Below are 14,309 nucleotides of genomic sequence, written 5' to 3'. Positions count from 1 at the left end.
GCGGCGGGGCAAGCATGCCGGCCTGCGCTCGAAAGGTTAGAGGAACAATCATAATCTCGAGCTTAGCGGCTTGGGTTTTATCGACCCCAGTGGTGACGTAAGCCTCCGGCGAAACTGCGGTGTCGCTGTCCCTTATCGGAAACGTGTTGCAGCGAGTGGCCGTGTCACGCTGGGCTAAACAGTGACGAGACGGAGGCTGCGCAGGTTTGTGCGCAGTGGTCGCCACATCACCCCCCGCGGAGTACAGAGCCCTCACGGTCTGTAGAAATCTGGGAGGCGTACCAGACGTCCAGAGCGTGTCGTGAAAGGAGCGGGCTGCGACGTCGGCGGCTGTGGAAGGGTGCCTGTGGGAGGAGTGGCGCTGCCCGGTTCGTTCGCAGCGATGTATGCGGGCTTGAGTCGGTCAATCGAGACGCGGACGTCGTTCCCGTTCAGGCGCAGTGTGAAGTTCTTGTCGTCGCGACGAACGACTAGGTGGGGTCCGCTATAGGGTGGCTGGAAAGGCCGGCGGACGGTGTCGTCGCGGAGGAAAGCGTGCGTGCACGATGCTAGCTCCTTGAACACAAAAGGTGTAGGCTTGCTGTGTTGGGCTGCAGGTGACGGGCGTAAGGTGGCGATGGTGCGTCGGAGTAGGGCGACGAAGTCGGTGGGGTCTGACGGCATAGTGCTGGATGGCAGAGCTGCGAGAAATTCACCTGGGAGACGGAGTGGTTCCCCGTAGACGAGCTCTGCTGGTGTAGCGTGGATGTCCGGCTTGAAGGTGGCGCGCAGACCGAGGATTACGGCAGGGATGGCCTCGAGCCAGGTCGAGTCCGGGTGGCACATAATGGCTGCCTTGAACTGTCGGTGGAAACGCTCGATCATGCCGTTGGCGCAGGGGTGGTAACTGGTGGTCCTCAAGCGTTCAAAACCGATAGTCAGCCCGAGGAGCCTGAATAGGTGCGATTCGAACTGTCGTCCTTGGTCGGTGGTTACACGGCGGGGGCGCCGAAACGAGCAATCCAACCGGTGAAGAAGGCCGAGGCGACGTCTTCTGCGGTGATTCCCTCGAGGGGCCATGCCTCAGGCCATCGAGTGTATCGGTCGATGGCGGTGAGACAGTAGCGGTAGGGTCCAGCCTGGGGAAAGGGTCCTATGATGTCGCGGTGGACGTGCTCGAACCGACCAGAAGGCTGAGGGAATGTTCCGAGTGGGGACGTGACGTGCCTAGTGATTTTGGCACGTTGGCAGTGAATGCAGGAGCGCGCCCACGTGCGACAATCGCGCTGCATAGAGGGCCAGACATAGCGGTCAGCTGCGAGACGTGTAGAGGCGCGTATGCCAAGATGGCTGAGGTTGTGTAGCTGGTTGAAAACACCACGGCGATGGGACAGGGGCACATAGGGCCTGCTTCGTCCTGTCGACGTGTCACAACAGATTAAGGTTGCCGACCCTGGAATGGGTACTTCTTGTAGCTGTAGTGAGGACGTGCCCTTGAGGAGTTCTTGCAGCTCGGCATCCGTGGTCTGAGCCTCGGCGACGACGTCCGCTGTTATCTGCGCCGAGCTGATGGTGGCTACACGTGAAAGCGCGTCGGCGACCACGCTGTCTTTCCCGCTGACATGTTGGATGTCGGTGGTAACTGTGCGATGAACGAGAGTTGGTTCTGCGGAACAGGCGGGAGTTTGTCGCGACGTTGAGAGAAGGCGTAGGTGAGAGGCTTGTGGTCGGTATACATGGTGCAGTTCTGTGCTTCGAGAATATGGCGAAAGTGTTGCACTGCTTCGTATATCGCCAGAAGTTCTCTGTAGTAGGCTGGCAAATTGGTCGGGGCGGTGGTCGTGGTTTCGTCAGTGGAACTGGCGACTGAAGGGGTCGTGTTCGGGGTGGCGAGTTTCTTCGAGAAAAAGCCAAGGGATGCCAGGTGTTATCCACGCGTTGCATGAGGGCGGCGCCGATGGCGAAACAAGATGCGTCCGTGAAGAGTCCCAAGGGAGCGTCTGGCACAGGGTGGGTGAGGAGCGTGGCGGTGCAGAGGGCAGCTTTGCAATCTTCGAAGGTTTTCGCTAAGGTTGGTGTCCACGTGACGGGTTGGTTTCCTCGTAGCCCAGCCAAAGCATCGTGGAGGTGAGCCTGGTGTTCGGCTCGTGTGGCAAAAAACGCCTGTAGAAGTTCAGCATGCCGAGGAAACGGCGAAGGTCTTTAGCGGTGGTGGGTCGAGGGTAATTTTGCAGGTCCGAGATGCGTTGGGGCAAGGGCCGAATGCCCTCAGACGAAACTTCGTGGCCATGGAAATGGACGACGGAAGTGCCTAGCGTGCTTTTTTGGATATTGACGAGTAGACCGTGGTCATCGAGGCGTTCGAAGAGCAGGCGAAGGTGCCTGTGGTGCTCTTCGGGGTCGCGGGAAAATACCAGTATGTCGTCAAGGTAAACGATACAGAAGTCGAGGCCGCGAACGATATCGTCGATGAAGCGCTGAAAGGTTTGTCCAGCGTTCCGCAGGCCGAAGCTCATGAAGGGAGACTCGAACAACCCAAAGGGTGTGATGATAGCGGTTTTCGGGACATCATCCGGATTCACGGGTATTTGTTTGTAGGCCTTCACCAAGACTAGCACGGAGAACACGTGGCAGCCATGAATGCGATGGGCGAAGTCCTGTATGTGGCGGACAGGGTACCTGTCCGGGATGCTGCGAGCGTTTAGGGCGCGGTAGTCCCCACAGGGCCGCCAGCCTTCGGTCTTCTTCGGGACAAGGTGGAGTGGTGAAGCCCATGGACTGTCAGAGCGGCGGGTGGTTCCATCGCGGAGCATGGCCTCGAACTCTGCTTTGCCAATGCGCATGCGGTCCGGGGCAAGGCGACGGGCACGGCAGAAAACTGGGGGACCTGAAGTGGTCCGGATGTAGTGCACGGTGGTGTGCTGCACTTTGCGTGGCAGTCCGCTGGGGCGCGTCAAACCGGGAAATTCCGCGAGGATGGCATGGTACGGCGAGGGATTGTCAATGCTGAGCACCTTGATGCTTGGCTGTTGGGCGGTCGTTCGCTGGCCTGGTGTGGAGTGTCCCGTTGTCACGTCGATTAGCTGGACGTTGCGGCAGTCCGGAAGGAGGTTGTAGTAAGCCAGAAAGTCTGAGCCGATGATTGGCTCGGCGACGTCGGCGATGACAAAGTTCCAGTAAAAGTCGCGGCATAGGTTCTTGAGCTGGATGTGCAGGCGCAGCGAGCCGTACGTCTTGATTGTGTGCTTGTTCGCCGCGTTGAGCTCGAAAGATGTCGGCGGACGAGGGCCGTGAAGGTGGTGTCGCGGGTAGCAGCAAACGTCGGAACCGCTGTCGACCAGGTAACGCTGCTTCGTGATTTGGTCGGTGACGAAGATGCGACGGCCTCCGGGTTGGCAGCTTGTGGCCGTCTCTACGAGCTGCCGCTGTCGTTTTCCGCATATCCCACGGAACAGGGTGAACGACACTGCCGGGTTTTGTCACCGAAGCATCGGTGGTAGTAGCACGGACCGTTGATGTCCGGTTGTGGTGACGAGGTGGTGCTACGGTCCGGCTTTGCGAATGGCGGCGCTGTGGCGTCGGAAGACGTTCATCCAGGTGTTGTTGGATGGAGGTGAGCCGTCGATCGATGTCGTCGATACGGCGTGTAAACTCCGTGGTGTTCAGCGGTGCGGCGACAGCCTGGATGGTGGGCGACAACTGCGGCGAGGAGGCGTCGACAACGCGATCAGCAATCTCCGCAAGTTCGTCGAGAGGTAGCTTGACCTGAGCCTGCAGAATCGCCTGGGCGTGCGGCGGGAGCCGTGGAAGCCAAAGCGATCGCAGGAAAGAATCCTGGACTTGCATGTTGCCCGCGAGCGCACGCAAGTGGCGCAGGAGCTGCGAAGGTTTGCGCTCAGCGAGCTCTGCTGACTGCAGTTGTCGTATCTTCTGTTCTTCCGAGAGTGACAAGCGGCGGATAAGTGCACTCTTCAGATGTTCATACAGATTGTCCGTTGGTGGGTTCGCAAGGATGTCCCGGACCTCGTTGGCGTAACGTGCGTCCAAGTGAGCGACGACGTAATCGTAGAGGGTCCGGTCTTGCGTGATGCGCGCCAAGGAGAACTGGGCCTCGACCTGGGCGAACCAGACCACGGGCGAGTCCGCCCAAAACGGCGGAAGCTTGACAGCAACACGCCAGGAAGCAGCGTGCGGGAAGGCTTCTGTAGGAGCTCTGGCGTCCTCAGCGGAGCCGGTAGGCACGTCCTCGTTTGCGGGGGCGTTGCGACATTGTTGCTGTTGCTTGGTTTGTTGCAGTTCCTGTTGAAGTTGTTGTACTTGCTGGCGTAGAACGGTGAGGGCTTCTGCGTCGGCCATGGCGGTGCGGTTAGTTCGTTTTCCGGGTCACCAGATGTGGGGTGCCGCGTCGGTAGAAGGCAGCATCCCAACGTAAAATATAACTGTTTATTAACGTGGAAGCAGCAGCGGGGAAAGCATGCCGGCCTGCGCTCGAAAGGTTAGAGGAACAATCATAATCTCGAGCTTAGCGGCTTGGGTTTTATCGACCCCAGTGGTGACGTAAGCCTCCGGCGAAACTGCGGTGTCGCTGTCTCTTATCGGAAACGTGTTGCAGCGAGTAGCCGTGTCACGCTGGGCTAAACAGTGACGAGACGGAGGCTGCGCAGGTTTGTGCGCAGTGGTCGCCACACTATATTGAGTTCGCTAACTCTTCTGCCGCCTTCAAGTGGCCTTAGATTTTCCTACTAGCGAAGCGTCGCACTAGCGGAGCGTCGCATGTGCACTTGTGCAGCGCTTGTGTGGAGCGACCTGGACTCAGAGCTTGATACAGTGTACAAACTAACAAAGCAAAGAAAGCCACTTTCTTCAATGCACAAACATGTTGTGCCTTAGTTTCAAATTAGCGAGCGAATCTGTCGGCGGCCGGCGGGCTAAACGCTGGGCCGACCGACGGAAGGACGCCGAACCGTGCAGTAGCGCAGCTAATTGCCAGCTCATCTCCTCCTGACGTCACACGAAAACGCCACAGAAAATGGGCGAGGGAGCAGAGAGGAGGACAGCATTTTTAAATGAATTTTTCTACCAAAATAATGCGCGTAAACGGTCTCAGAATGGTCGAAACATGGCCTATGGACTCCGGATTACAATTTGCGCTAGTAATCCCCCAATGTTTACAAATCACTGCAGTGTCCCTGTAAAGGAGATGAGGTTATGCGACGTGGGGTTCCGGTGAAGGACACCCCACGCCTTGTTCTCGGCCTCTCGCGCTCGCCTGCAGTCCTCGTTCCACCAGGCCCTCCTTTGTTTGCGTGGGGCACTGGACACCTTGGGAATGGACTTTCTGGCAGCATTAAAGATGTGCGCCGTGAGGAGTGTGGCGGCTTTCTCTACGTGTAAGTGTGTATGGCTGTATGCTGTAGTTTAGATGTATCTGTGAAGGTACTCTAGTTAGCTTTTGCTTCGTTAAACTTCCTAAGGGAAGGTGAACTGTTGTGGCCTTTATCTACATATGTTTATGTGGTTGGGAAGTGGTCGCTACCATATGGGTGTGTGCCCACGTCTCACTCGAGTGATGGAATGAGAACTGCAGAACCGAGTGCCAAGTCAAGGTATGAATATGTGTTGTGTCCTAAATTTTGGTATGTAGGCTGTTTTTTGTTGAAAAAACATGCTCCCGATGATGTTACGAACTTCTCAATGAGGCGTGCACGAACATCCGTGCGGGAAGAAACCCCAAGGTGGTTTTGAGCATTGAGGTCTGCTAATAAAAGAAATGTTTCTGGTAACTGGTCTGGTTTCTGGCAACTCCTTAATTAATCCCGGAGCTCGATAGAACGTTATCAGGACGAATGTAGAGGTAGCATACTGTTATTAACCTGTTGAATATTGTAACGGCATATTTTGGTCACATATCTGCCGCTACCGTAGCATGCCGATCGGAATGAAGAAGCCGAGGCGTCGAAGAAGTTTTAAGGTTAACTAATTTAATTTACTTGTAACATTGATGCAATTAGCACATACAAACTTGAAACAATTACACTTATTACATAGATGAAAAAGACAGTCAAAAGATTAAGAGTACTTAGTGCGACATGCCTGACGGGATCGCGGTCTTCCGGCGGGAGGGAACGACGACGGGCGGCAGTGTTTCTGAAGAGAGTCCTGGTGCAGATCGCCCGCCGCTGCTCTGCTCTCCGCTGCCCCCTCGTGAACCCGGCCGAGAGGGTTTATATTCGCTTCATGCGGACTCGTGGGGAAAAAAGCGCATTCTGGCCCCACTTTCTGCAGCCAATCGGGGATACGCTTGTAAGCACCAATCAGCCATGTTCCCGCCAAAGTGAAAAGAACCATTCACACACAGACACAAGGTTTGAACACGAAAATGCGCGCTTGGAGAATTATGGGTGTAAAGAAAGTAGTTGAGACAAAACGCACTAAGTAAAGAGTGGAAAGACAGGAAGGTCGTCTGAAGGACCCGGAGCCCGAGAGCTCAGTGGCGCCTCCGACCCGCCACGGGGGGTCGAAGGCGCCACTGCGCGCGGTAACACAAGATGCGGCGATGGTCCCCCTCGAGAGCCGCGTCTCCCAGGTCGGCCGACGGGCCAACACACACTCCGCATGCGTTTCTTAGAAAATCTGGGCCTCGGTGGCCGAAGAGGGATGCTAAAAAATTGAAAAAAGCAAACGGAACGGGAGCTTTGCGACACCTTCCCCTCCGGAAAAAGAGTGCCCTCACTCTTGCACAAAGTCTAAAACATAAGAACACATTTTCGCCAACTGACAAGGATACTGAAATGACATGGCATGCGGACTTGAGAAGACAAACAACAGGCTCGCACATATGTTGGTCGATGAAGTATCGAGGCTGGATCAGTCACCACACACGCGGTCACCCAGTGGAGTTCCGTTTTCACTTCACGCGCGCGCAGTCTCTTGTCCAGCACAGGCGAAAACATTTCACTTGCGTACAACAGTAAGAAACTAACAACATATCCACCGTGAATAACATAGAAATAGCATGGACACTCTAAAACTCACACACTAAAAAGATCGAAAAACCAGCTCCGTTAGCCGGGCCGCACACTCAGTTCTGGGGAGCTCGACGCGAAACAAAATGTGTCCTTGGACAACACGTCGCATAAACATAACACCGAAGCTATCCGTTAGCCAACTTCAAGTAACCAGCAAATAAAAATAAACAAGCGCTGCGCTCGCTTTCTAGTGCGTTATGCACACAACTGAGACAGAGTACGAATAGTAAGCTAACTGTATCCCCAGAAAGACTTATGGGCTACAAAACCGTTACTGGTGGTCGGGGCATAAGGGCCAAAAACTTGGTGCCTTATCGGGCACTTGGGCCGAAGGTTTAGGTCAGGTCAACAAGCCATGAAGCGAAGAGGGATAGAGATAACTCTTAAAAAAACATCCCCCTCGCGAGGGGCAAGGTCAAAGCATTTTCAGGGGGCGCACGACGTTAAGTAGGTTGGGTTACGTTAATGTTGTTGCAGTTGTTGCTGTTGGTTGTTATTGTTGTTGTTGTTATAATTATTATTGTAATTAATGCGGTCACGATCACGATCACGCCACAACTGTTGTTGCTCCCGACGCATGCGCACGACGCATGCGTCGGGACAGGTTGGGCGTGCATGCGACTACGACGCATGAGCGCCCCACGTGTTGCTGAACGCGATCCGAGCAGGCAGAGAACACGCGAGGAGCAGCGGAGAGCAGGAGAGGAGGAGTGGGGGAGAGGGCGCACCTGGAACGGCTGTTGCGGACGCCGAGGCACGCCAACGCCGACAACGCCGGGTGACATCGTGAGTTAAAGAAATGCTCTGCATTTAAAACAAGCGCATTCTCGGCCATCGTCACTCAAGCAAATACTCAGTGCCTTAAAGATAGGAGTACAAATAGTTCATAAGAAGGCACTAGAAAACTGAAATAAAATTATATACAAGGGCTCACCGCATTGAAGTTATGTATGACGCGCTAGTTGAAATCTACGCACTCTTTGGCACTATACTCAACACATTTCCACTTATATTCAACTCTACTTGTTCTGCCGCCATACTCGTCCTTTTGTAACGGCGTATGTTGGTCCACACCTACCGCTACTGCAGCATGATGATGGCAGTGAAGAAGTCGAAACGTCGAAGTGGTTTTAAAATTAACTGATTTAATTTACTCGTAACATTCATGCAATTAGCACATACAAACTTGAAACAATTACATTTATTACATAGATTAGAAAGGCAGTCAAAAGATTAAGAGTATTTAGCGGTACATGGCTGACGGGATCGCGGTCTCCCGGCGGGAGGGCACGACGACGGGCGGCAGAGTTTCTGAAGTGAGTCTTGGTGCAGGTCGCCCGCCGCCCCGCTCGCCCTCAATAGCCAGAGGGGCCGCGTTATATTCGCTTAAGCGGTCTGATGGGGGATGTATTGTGGGAAAAAGTGCGTCCTGGAGAGTGCGGACGCTAGGGAACAAGGCTAAGGCACACCCGCAGCCAATCAGGAAGACGCTTGTAAACACCAATCAGCCACGTTCCCGCCAAAGTGAAAAGGACCAAAAACACAGACACAAGGTTTCGACTCGAAAACGCGCGCTTGGAGAATTATGGGCATAGAGCAAGTAGTTGGACAAAACGCGCTAAAGTAAACAGGGGAAGAAACAGGAAGGTCGTCGGAAGAACACTGAAGACACGGAGCCCGAACGCGACCAGCGCACACGCCACGGGGGGGGGGGGGGGGGGGGGGGGGAATGGAGTGCCGCGGCCGCGGTAACAGAAGCCGATACGGCGGCTCGCTCTCCTCAACAGCCGTCGACTCTCAGTTTCTCTCTCTCGCGCCGTCGGTCAGCGCGCAGGGGCACACTTCGCATGCGCTTCTTAGAAAAAAAAAGGGGCCAAGGCATCGCTGCGTCCGAACCGCTTTCGCACAAAACACTTGGGAGGAAGAGCCCCGGCGGCGGGAACGGAACTACAAACAAACAGACAACATCAAGATACCTCGGCTTCGCGACAATATGATTGTGCCAATTGCGACAGCCTCAAGGACAGTGTTTAGATGGATATGGTGACAGGCTAAAGATTTCCGGGCAATGATGGCCACACCATCTGAAGACGTACCACTACCATCCGTGTCCGTACTTTTTAAATACCATGTAGCGGTTGAAGAAATGTGTGTATCTAAAGTTTAAATGTGTTTCCTGAGGACACATTACACTTGGTTGATTCGAATGCAATATCTCATAGACAACATCAAGATTTTTAAGGAGGCCTCTCAGTTCCATTGAAAAATATTTTCTCTTGCCATTATGGAGATGTAGAAGCTACTGGAGTCTGTGTGTGTGTATGTGTGATCATGTATCTTTCGGGGCTTGTACTCTTTTGGAGTTATTTTTGGGCCTCTCTGTTGGCTTGTACGTCGGAGGCCGCTCTTGCGGTGCGATGCAGGCAAGAACGGCCCGACGTCCATCTCGTCGTCCGATGTCCTTGGGGCGCCCGACGAACCGGGCCCCCTGGAACTGGCCCCCTTACGGGGGCCCTTCGTTAGCGCCGCCACCGCCCCGGTCGTCGGGGCGCCATAAGTGGCACGGGCGGTGCGGTGGCGATGGGAGCCGATGCGGGGCCCCCGGTGTCCATCCCCTCGGCACCCTCCAACGTAATGGAGGACGGGGAGGCAGTGGCGGGAGCGGCATCGGTTCCGACAGAGCCGGTTGGCACCACAACCGCTGCTGCCTCAGTAAGCGGCGTGGCGACGGGTTGGGCTGCCTGATGTAGCCCAGGGGGGGTTCGAGGCGGGACCAGGTCAGACTCGCTGAACTGGGTCCCCGTGGAAACCAGACACCGCTCCGCCCCCCTTCCCCAGCGAGCTGCGTCGGCGTACCTCCCCAAGGGGAAAGAGGCGAACCTCTTTCGCACTTCTGGGAAGATGATGTTCTCCGTGACCTTGAAGTTGATTATTTGTTTTCCTGTTTAAACTGCTCGCAAACCCTTGAAAAGGCAGCATGAGGTCCCTGGCAGTTTACACAAGAGAAGGTTGTGGAGTCGCAGTTCTCTGTCGGGTGGTCTTGTGCTGTATATTTAGCGCATGTCAGTCTGCCGCGGCAGGATTTTGTGCCGTGCCCCAACCGTTGACACTTGAAGCAGCGGCGTGGGTGCGGTATGCAGGTTCGTACTGGACATCTCATGAAGCCTGCATTGACCGACTTTGGATGTGTTGAGCGGTCAGATGTCATGTATATGTGTTTGTTTGGTATTACTTGTTAGTTTGGACGTATGGTGAGCCGCGTCATGGCCGTTGCACCCTGGTTACGAAGGCCCTATAGCACGATTGTTTCGGTCTCATTTATTAGATCCAGTTCAGATATTACAGCCTGGCAACTGCGATGGGGCGTAATGTTGTGTCAACATCGACCATGCGCGTTTGTGCAAGGAGGTTTGCGGACTGCTGTTTGTTGTCTACCTGAATCAGGAGTTCTCCCGTTTTCAGTTTCTTAGCCTTGTACGACTTGCCCACAAGGCTTTCAAGATACTTTGAGATTAGAAAGACGGACTGAGAAGTGATTGGCTTTGTCTTATCAAAAGATTCCATGATCGAAAACCGCGAAAAATTATTGGGCTTTGGGAGCGAGATTGATTGCAAAGGAGGAAAAGAAACTTCGGTGCGACCCCTTTTCAGGGGCCAATCATGTTTGGGGGAGGGGGGGGGGTTAAAAATACCAAATGCTATAGTCTAAAAGCAGGGGACGGGGGTACTTTCTTCGCTTTGTTACCCTGATACCGAGAGAGGTCCGGAGGCTGGTAAACAGACAGGGAGCGAATCCGGCGAAGCTTGCCCTGGGCTCCGACACCACCGTTTGAGGTTTCTACCCTTCACCTTAAAACTCATCACTATAATCGGTTACAGCGTGAGTATGGAGGCTCGGGGTCCACGGTGTCGCCAATACCGTCACCAAGATTACTCAAGGTGGACCGTGCTTTCGAGTCTCAAGAGGCGAAGTGGCGTCAGACAGGCGTCAGAGAGAATGTTTGTACGGCGGATAGATGGTGCCCCAGCTGTTTGACGCTTTCTGTTTGTCTTCTTTAAACTTAAGATGGTAATCGTTATTACGTGTAATTGTCAAAAATAATTTCATTCAACAATTAAACGTCTTTATTCGCCGACGAATCCAACTCGGTTGGCTTTTCTTGCGACCAACCAAAAAGGGTAATCGTTATTACATGTAATTGTTAAAAATAATTTCATTAAACAAATTAAACGTCTTTAATTGCCGACTAATCCAACCCGAATGGATTTTCTTGCGGCCAACCAGTCCCATTATAACAACTTCACCATACAGAAATCACGTTTTCTTTGGCCGATCAACAGAAACGACAGGAATAACGCGACAACAGACGCACTAGGTTTCTTTTTCCAGCCGTCCGGAATGGCAGAGAGGCGGGTTTGCGTCGTAATTCTAGAAAGGGGGGAAAAACAAAAAAGTCGTGCTCGGAACAGGTAGTCATGCGGAGCTGCTTGGAGCCATCCCGGTACTGACCGCGATCACCGACAACTCGCTGGTAAGTGTTCGCTTGTTATTATTACAGATCGATGCCGCATTGGTAGCGTGCTGTGTAGCCGTTTGGCGTGGTGTTCAGGGCCGAACACTTTACGTTATCTGCCCGAATTTAAATTATTGCGACGCTAGCTATCCTTGCTCTGCCGTAACATTCGCTCTCCAGCTTTGCAGGGTGCGACTACTCCGAGAGGAACTCTTGCTCCGTTGCTGATAATGGCGTGACCGGTCAGAGAAAGATAGCAATTGATTCAAAAAGAAAAACGAATGAAAATGAATGAATACGCGAATGGTCCCATTTTTAATAACATGGCTGGCGTTTCGCAGGCGTCGTGAAATCTCCCCCAAAGCCCTACCCGAGACTGTTAATTCCCTGCAGTGCGCCTCGCAGCTACCGTGCTCGCGAGACCGGTTGCCGCCGTCGCAACCGTCCGTCTCGCGTCCCGTGGACGGGTGTCGTGATATGCGTGCCGTATTTGTGAAGCTCGAATACAAAATAAGGCGTCATGCAATTGCCGTACTCACTCGCCAACACGCCCCGACTGCGTACGCGTCGACCTTATGCTGGCGGAGTTGTGCTGGAAGAAAAGTCTGCAAGAGATGAGGACGCAGGCGGAATAGTTAAACGGATGAGAATTTACAAACCAGAAGGGGGGGGGGGTGTGAAATATTATGCATGGGGCCGTGCGTTGGCGAGAGTGTACGTCAGTTTCACGGCGCCTGTTTTTTTGTCCAGCTTCACGGTTACGGCACGCATATTACGACGGCCGTCTAAAACTTCACGTAGTTTTCATAGAGGCACCAAGTTCCCATACGGGGAAATTGAAGATGAAAAGTGCATGTTGCCTCGCAGGTCTCGGGAAGGGTGGCGGGTGGGGTGGGGGTTTACGACGCCTGCGACGGGCCTGAGTCGGTTTTTTTCCCATGCCGGCATTACATAACGATAACAGCATTCTTTCTGCTCATATTTCAACTTCCCGAAAATAGCACCGTGAAAGGGCTGTACTAGGTAACGGGGTAGGAATCTCCGGCGGAATGAATTTGCCTATATTTCAAGGAAAGTTGCACGTGATCACTGTTAAACTTCTTTTTCCTTAGGTCCAAATGTATGACGCTGAGCGGGTTGAATTCATCTTCCTCGAACTAAACGACGAGATACCTAATAAGGCAAAAATAAAGATTTCGAGGGAAATGACCCCTGCAGCAGATGTAAGTATTCTCTCAACTTGCATTTTTAAGTCATTGGCTGAGTGCGAAAATACAGCGTGGCCATGCCTACACGGTTGTTGTAGGCCAAAAAATGCAATCAAAACTGCATAAAACAGAGCTCAGGAACAATGCACCCACTATATTGAAACGTTTTACTCAAATGATTTTGTGCAGCCTCCAAGTGGAAGCAGCCATTCAAGTGAGTCACCTCAGCCGGTGAATGATGAAAGGGAAGTAACACATGGTTTCTAGTGTGAAGTGTTTTGTGTACTGCTCTAAAACATAAGCATAAGTGATTTAAAAGCTGTATTTACTTTTTGCAGTGCTAACAGTGCACTTGGTGCCTTGAAAAAAGCACCTCGTCAAGACACGCAGGACCACCTGATTGAACCGTATGAGAGTGTCTTGAAGCGCAAAACACCCATAAGCTGACCATTGACCCACTTTATCGTCAACAAGCTCTTCCAGACCTGCTATGGCATACTGTACGTGGTGGAATTGTTTTTGCTTACCATTTTAATTATTTTTTTATCCAAAGTTTGCTTTGCAGCAAGTAACTTCACAGATGAGTGGAGCTTAATGTACTGAAACAGATTGTTCTCAGTGAAAAAGTCTCAAGGGCTACAGGGATATAACCCAATGAGCCGGTTTTGATTTCTGCTCTATCAGCCATGCTGCAGTGTGCGTGCGTGTCTTGATTCCGGTGCCCAAAAGAAATTGTACAACGGTCTGAATCAAGATGGTATTGTTCAATGACATTATTGCGTCTATGAGGCTGAAAAGTTTTGCTAGTCATATTGTCATGGGGCATTGTGGTGGGCAATACCACTAAGCGCCATTACACAGGACCAGCGACGATGACAACGGCGAAGATAGTGATGGTGGACCCTGCGCTGGCTCTCTAATGGCCACCATGTATATACTGTACATGCATAGTTCTATCTTTTATTACATCGCTTCATATTCAACCATGGTTCGAGCCATTTGCTCTGGCGCCACGTTACAATATGGCTTTTTCTTGCTCGGAGCCTCTAACCTGTCAGGCTAGTGCCACATGCTTGGGCGAAAGTTGTTCACGATTTGTCGGCATTTAGACGGGGAAATTGTGTTTTGCACTTATTCTTCTGCAGCTACTCTTTACATGATGCATAATACCCCCTGTAATGGTTGTGCCTAACAAGGACAAATAGATCGATTTGTGTCTGTGGCGGCCGCGTTTCTGACGGAAGCGAAAAGGGGAAATGCCCGCATCTGACATTTCGGCCCACGTTAAAGAACCTCGGGGTGTCAAAAGTTATCCGGAACCCTCCACTACGACGGCGCCTCATCTTCTGTGTCGCGTCGGTGTGTTAAACCCTGCAATCAGTCCATCAGGCTTAGTGGCCTAAAAGTGGTGCTTCTGAGCACGGGTGCACAGGTTTGATCTTTGTAGAGCATATTTTCAAATTTCAACAGGACTCGTGGATCACGTCGCTTAGAATGAACTTCAAGAACGTGAGGAAGGCCACATGGAACTGCTCTGCCGACATGATCGCGATGCGGCAGAAACACATCCAGCGCAAGAG

At 52.7% G+C, this 14,309-nt stretch overlaps 2 protein-coding genes across 2 annotated transcripts; both read right to left on the bottom strand.

Moving 5' to 3' along the window:
- Positions 1-252: 252 nt before the first annotated feature.
- LOC144137273 (uncharacterized) lies at positions 253-864 on the bottom strand. The gene has a single exon (XM_077669462.1). The coding sequence runs from the start codon at positions 862-864 to the stop codon at positions 253-255; it is 612 nt and encodes a 203-aa protein (XP_077525588.1).
- A 107-nt stretch (positions 865-971) lies between these two features.
- On the bottom strand, positions 972-4,335 carry LOC144137114 (uncharacterized). Its single transcript, XM_077669450.1, has 4 exons — positions 3,490-4,335; positions 2,063-3,404; positions 1,446-1,645; positions 972-1,172 (listed from the first exon to the last, which is right to left on the bottom strand). The coding sequence occupies exons 1-4, from the start codon at positions 4,333-4,335 to the stop codon at positions 972-974; spliced, it is 2,589 nt and encodes an 862-aa protein (XP_077525576.1).
- Between the last annotated feature and the right edge of the window lie 9,974 nt (positions 4,336-14,309).

This window comes from Haemaphysalis longicornis, unplaced genomic scaffold (assembly GCF_048455015.1).
Source record: "Haemaphysalis longicornis isolate Haplotype H1 unplaced genomic scaffold, Haemaphysalis longicornis Haplotype H1 scaffold_1, whole genome shotgun sequence".
In the NCBI taxonomy this organism is placed as follows: domain Eukaryota; kingdom Metazoa; phylum Arthropoda; class Arachnida; order Ixodida; family Ixodidae; genus Haemaphysalis; species Haemaphysalis longicornis.
This window is presented reverse-complemented; position numbering and strand designations above follow the sequence as displayed.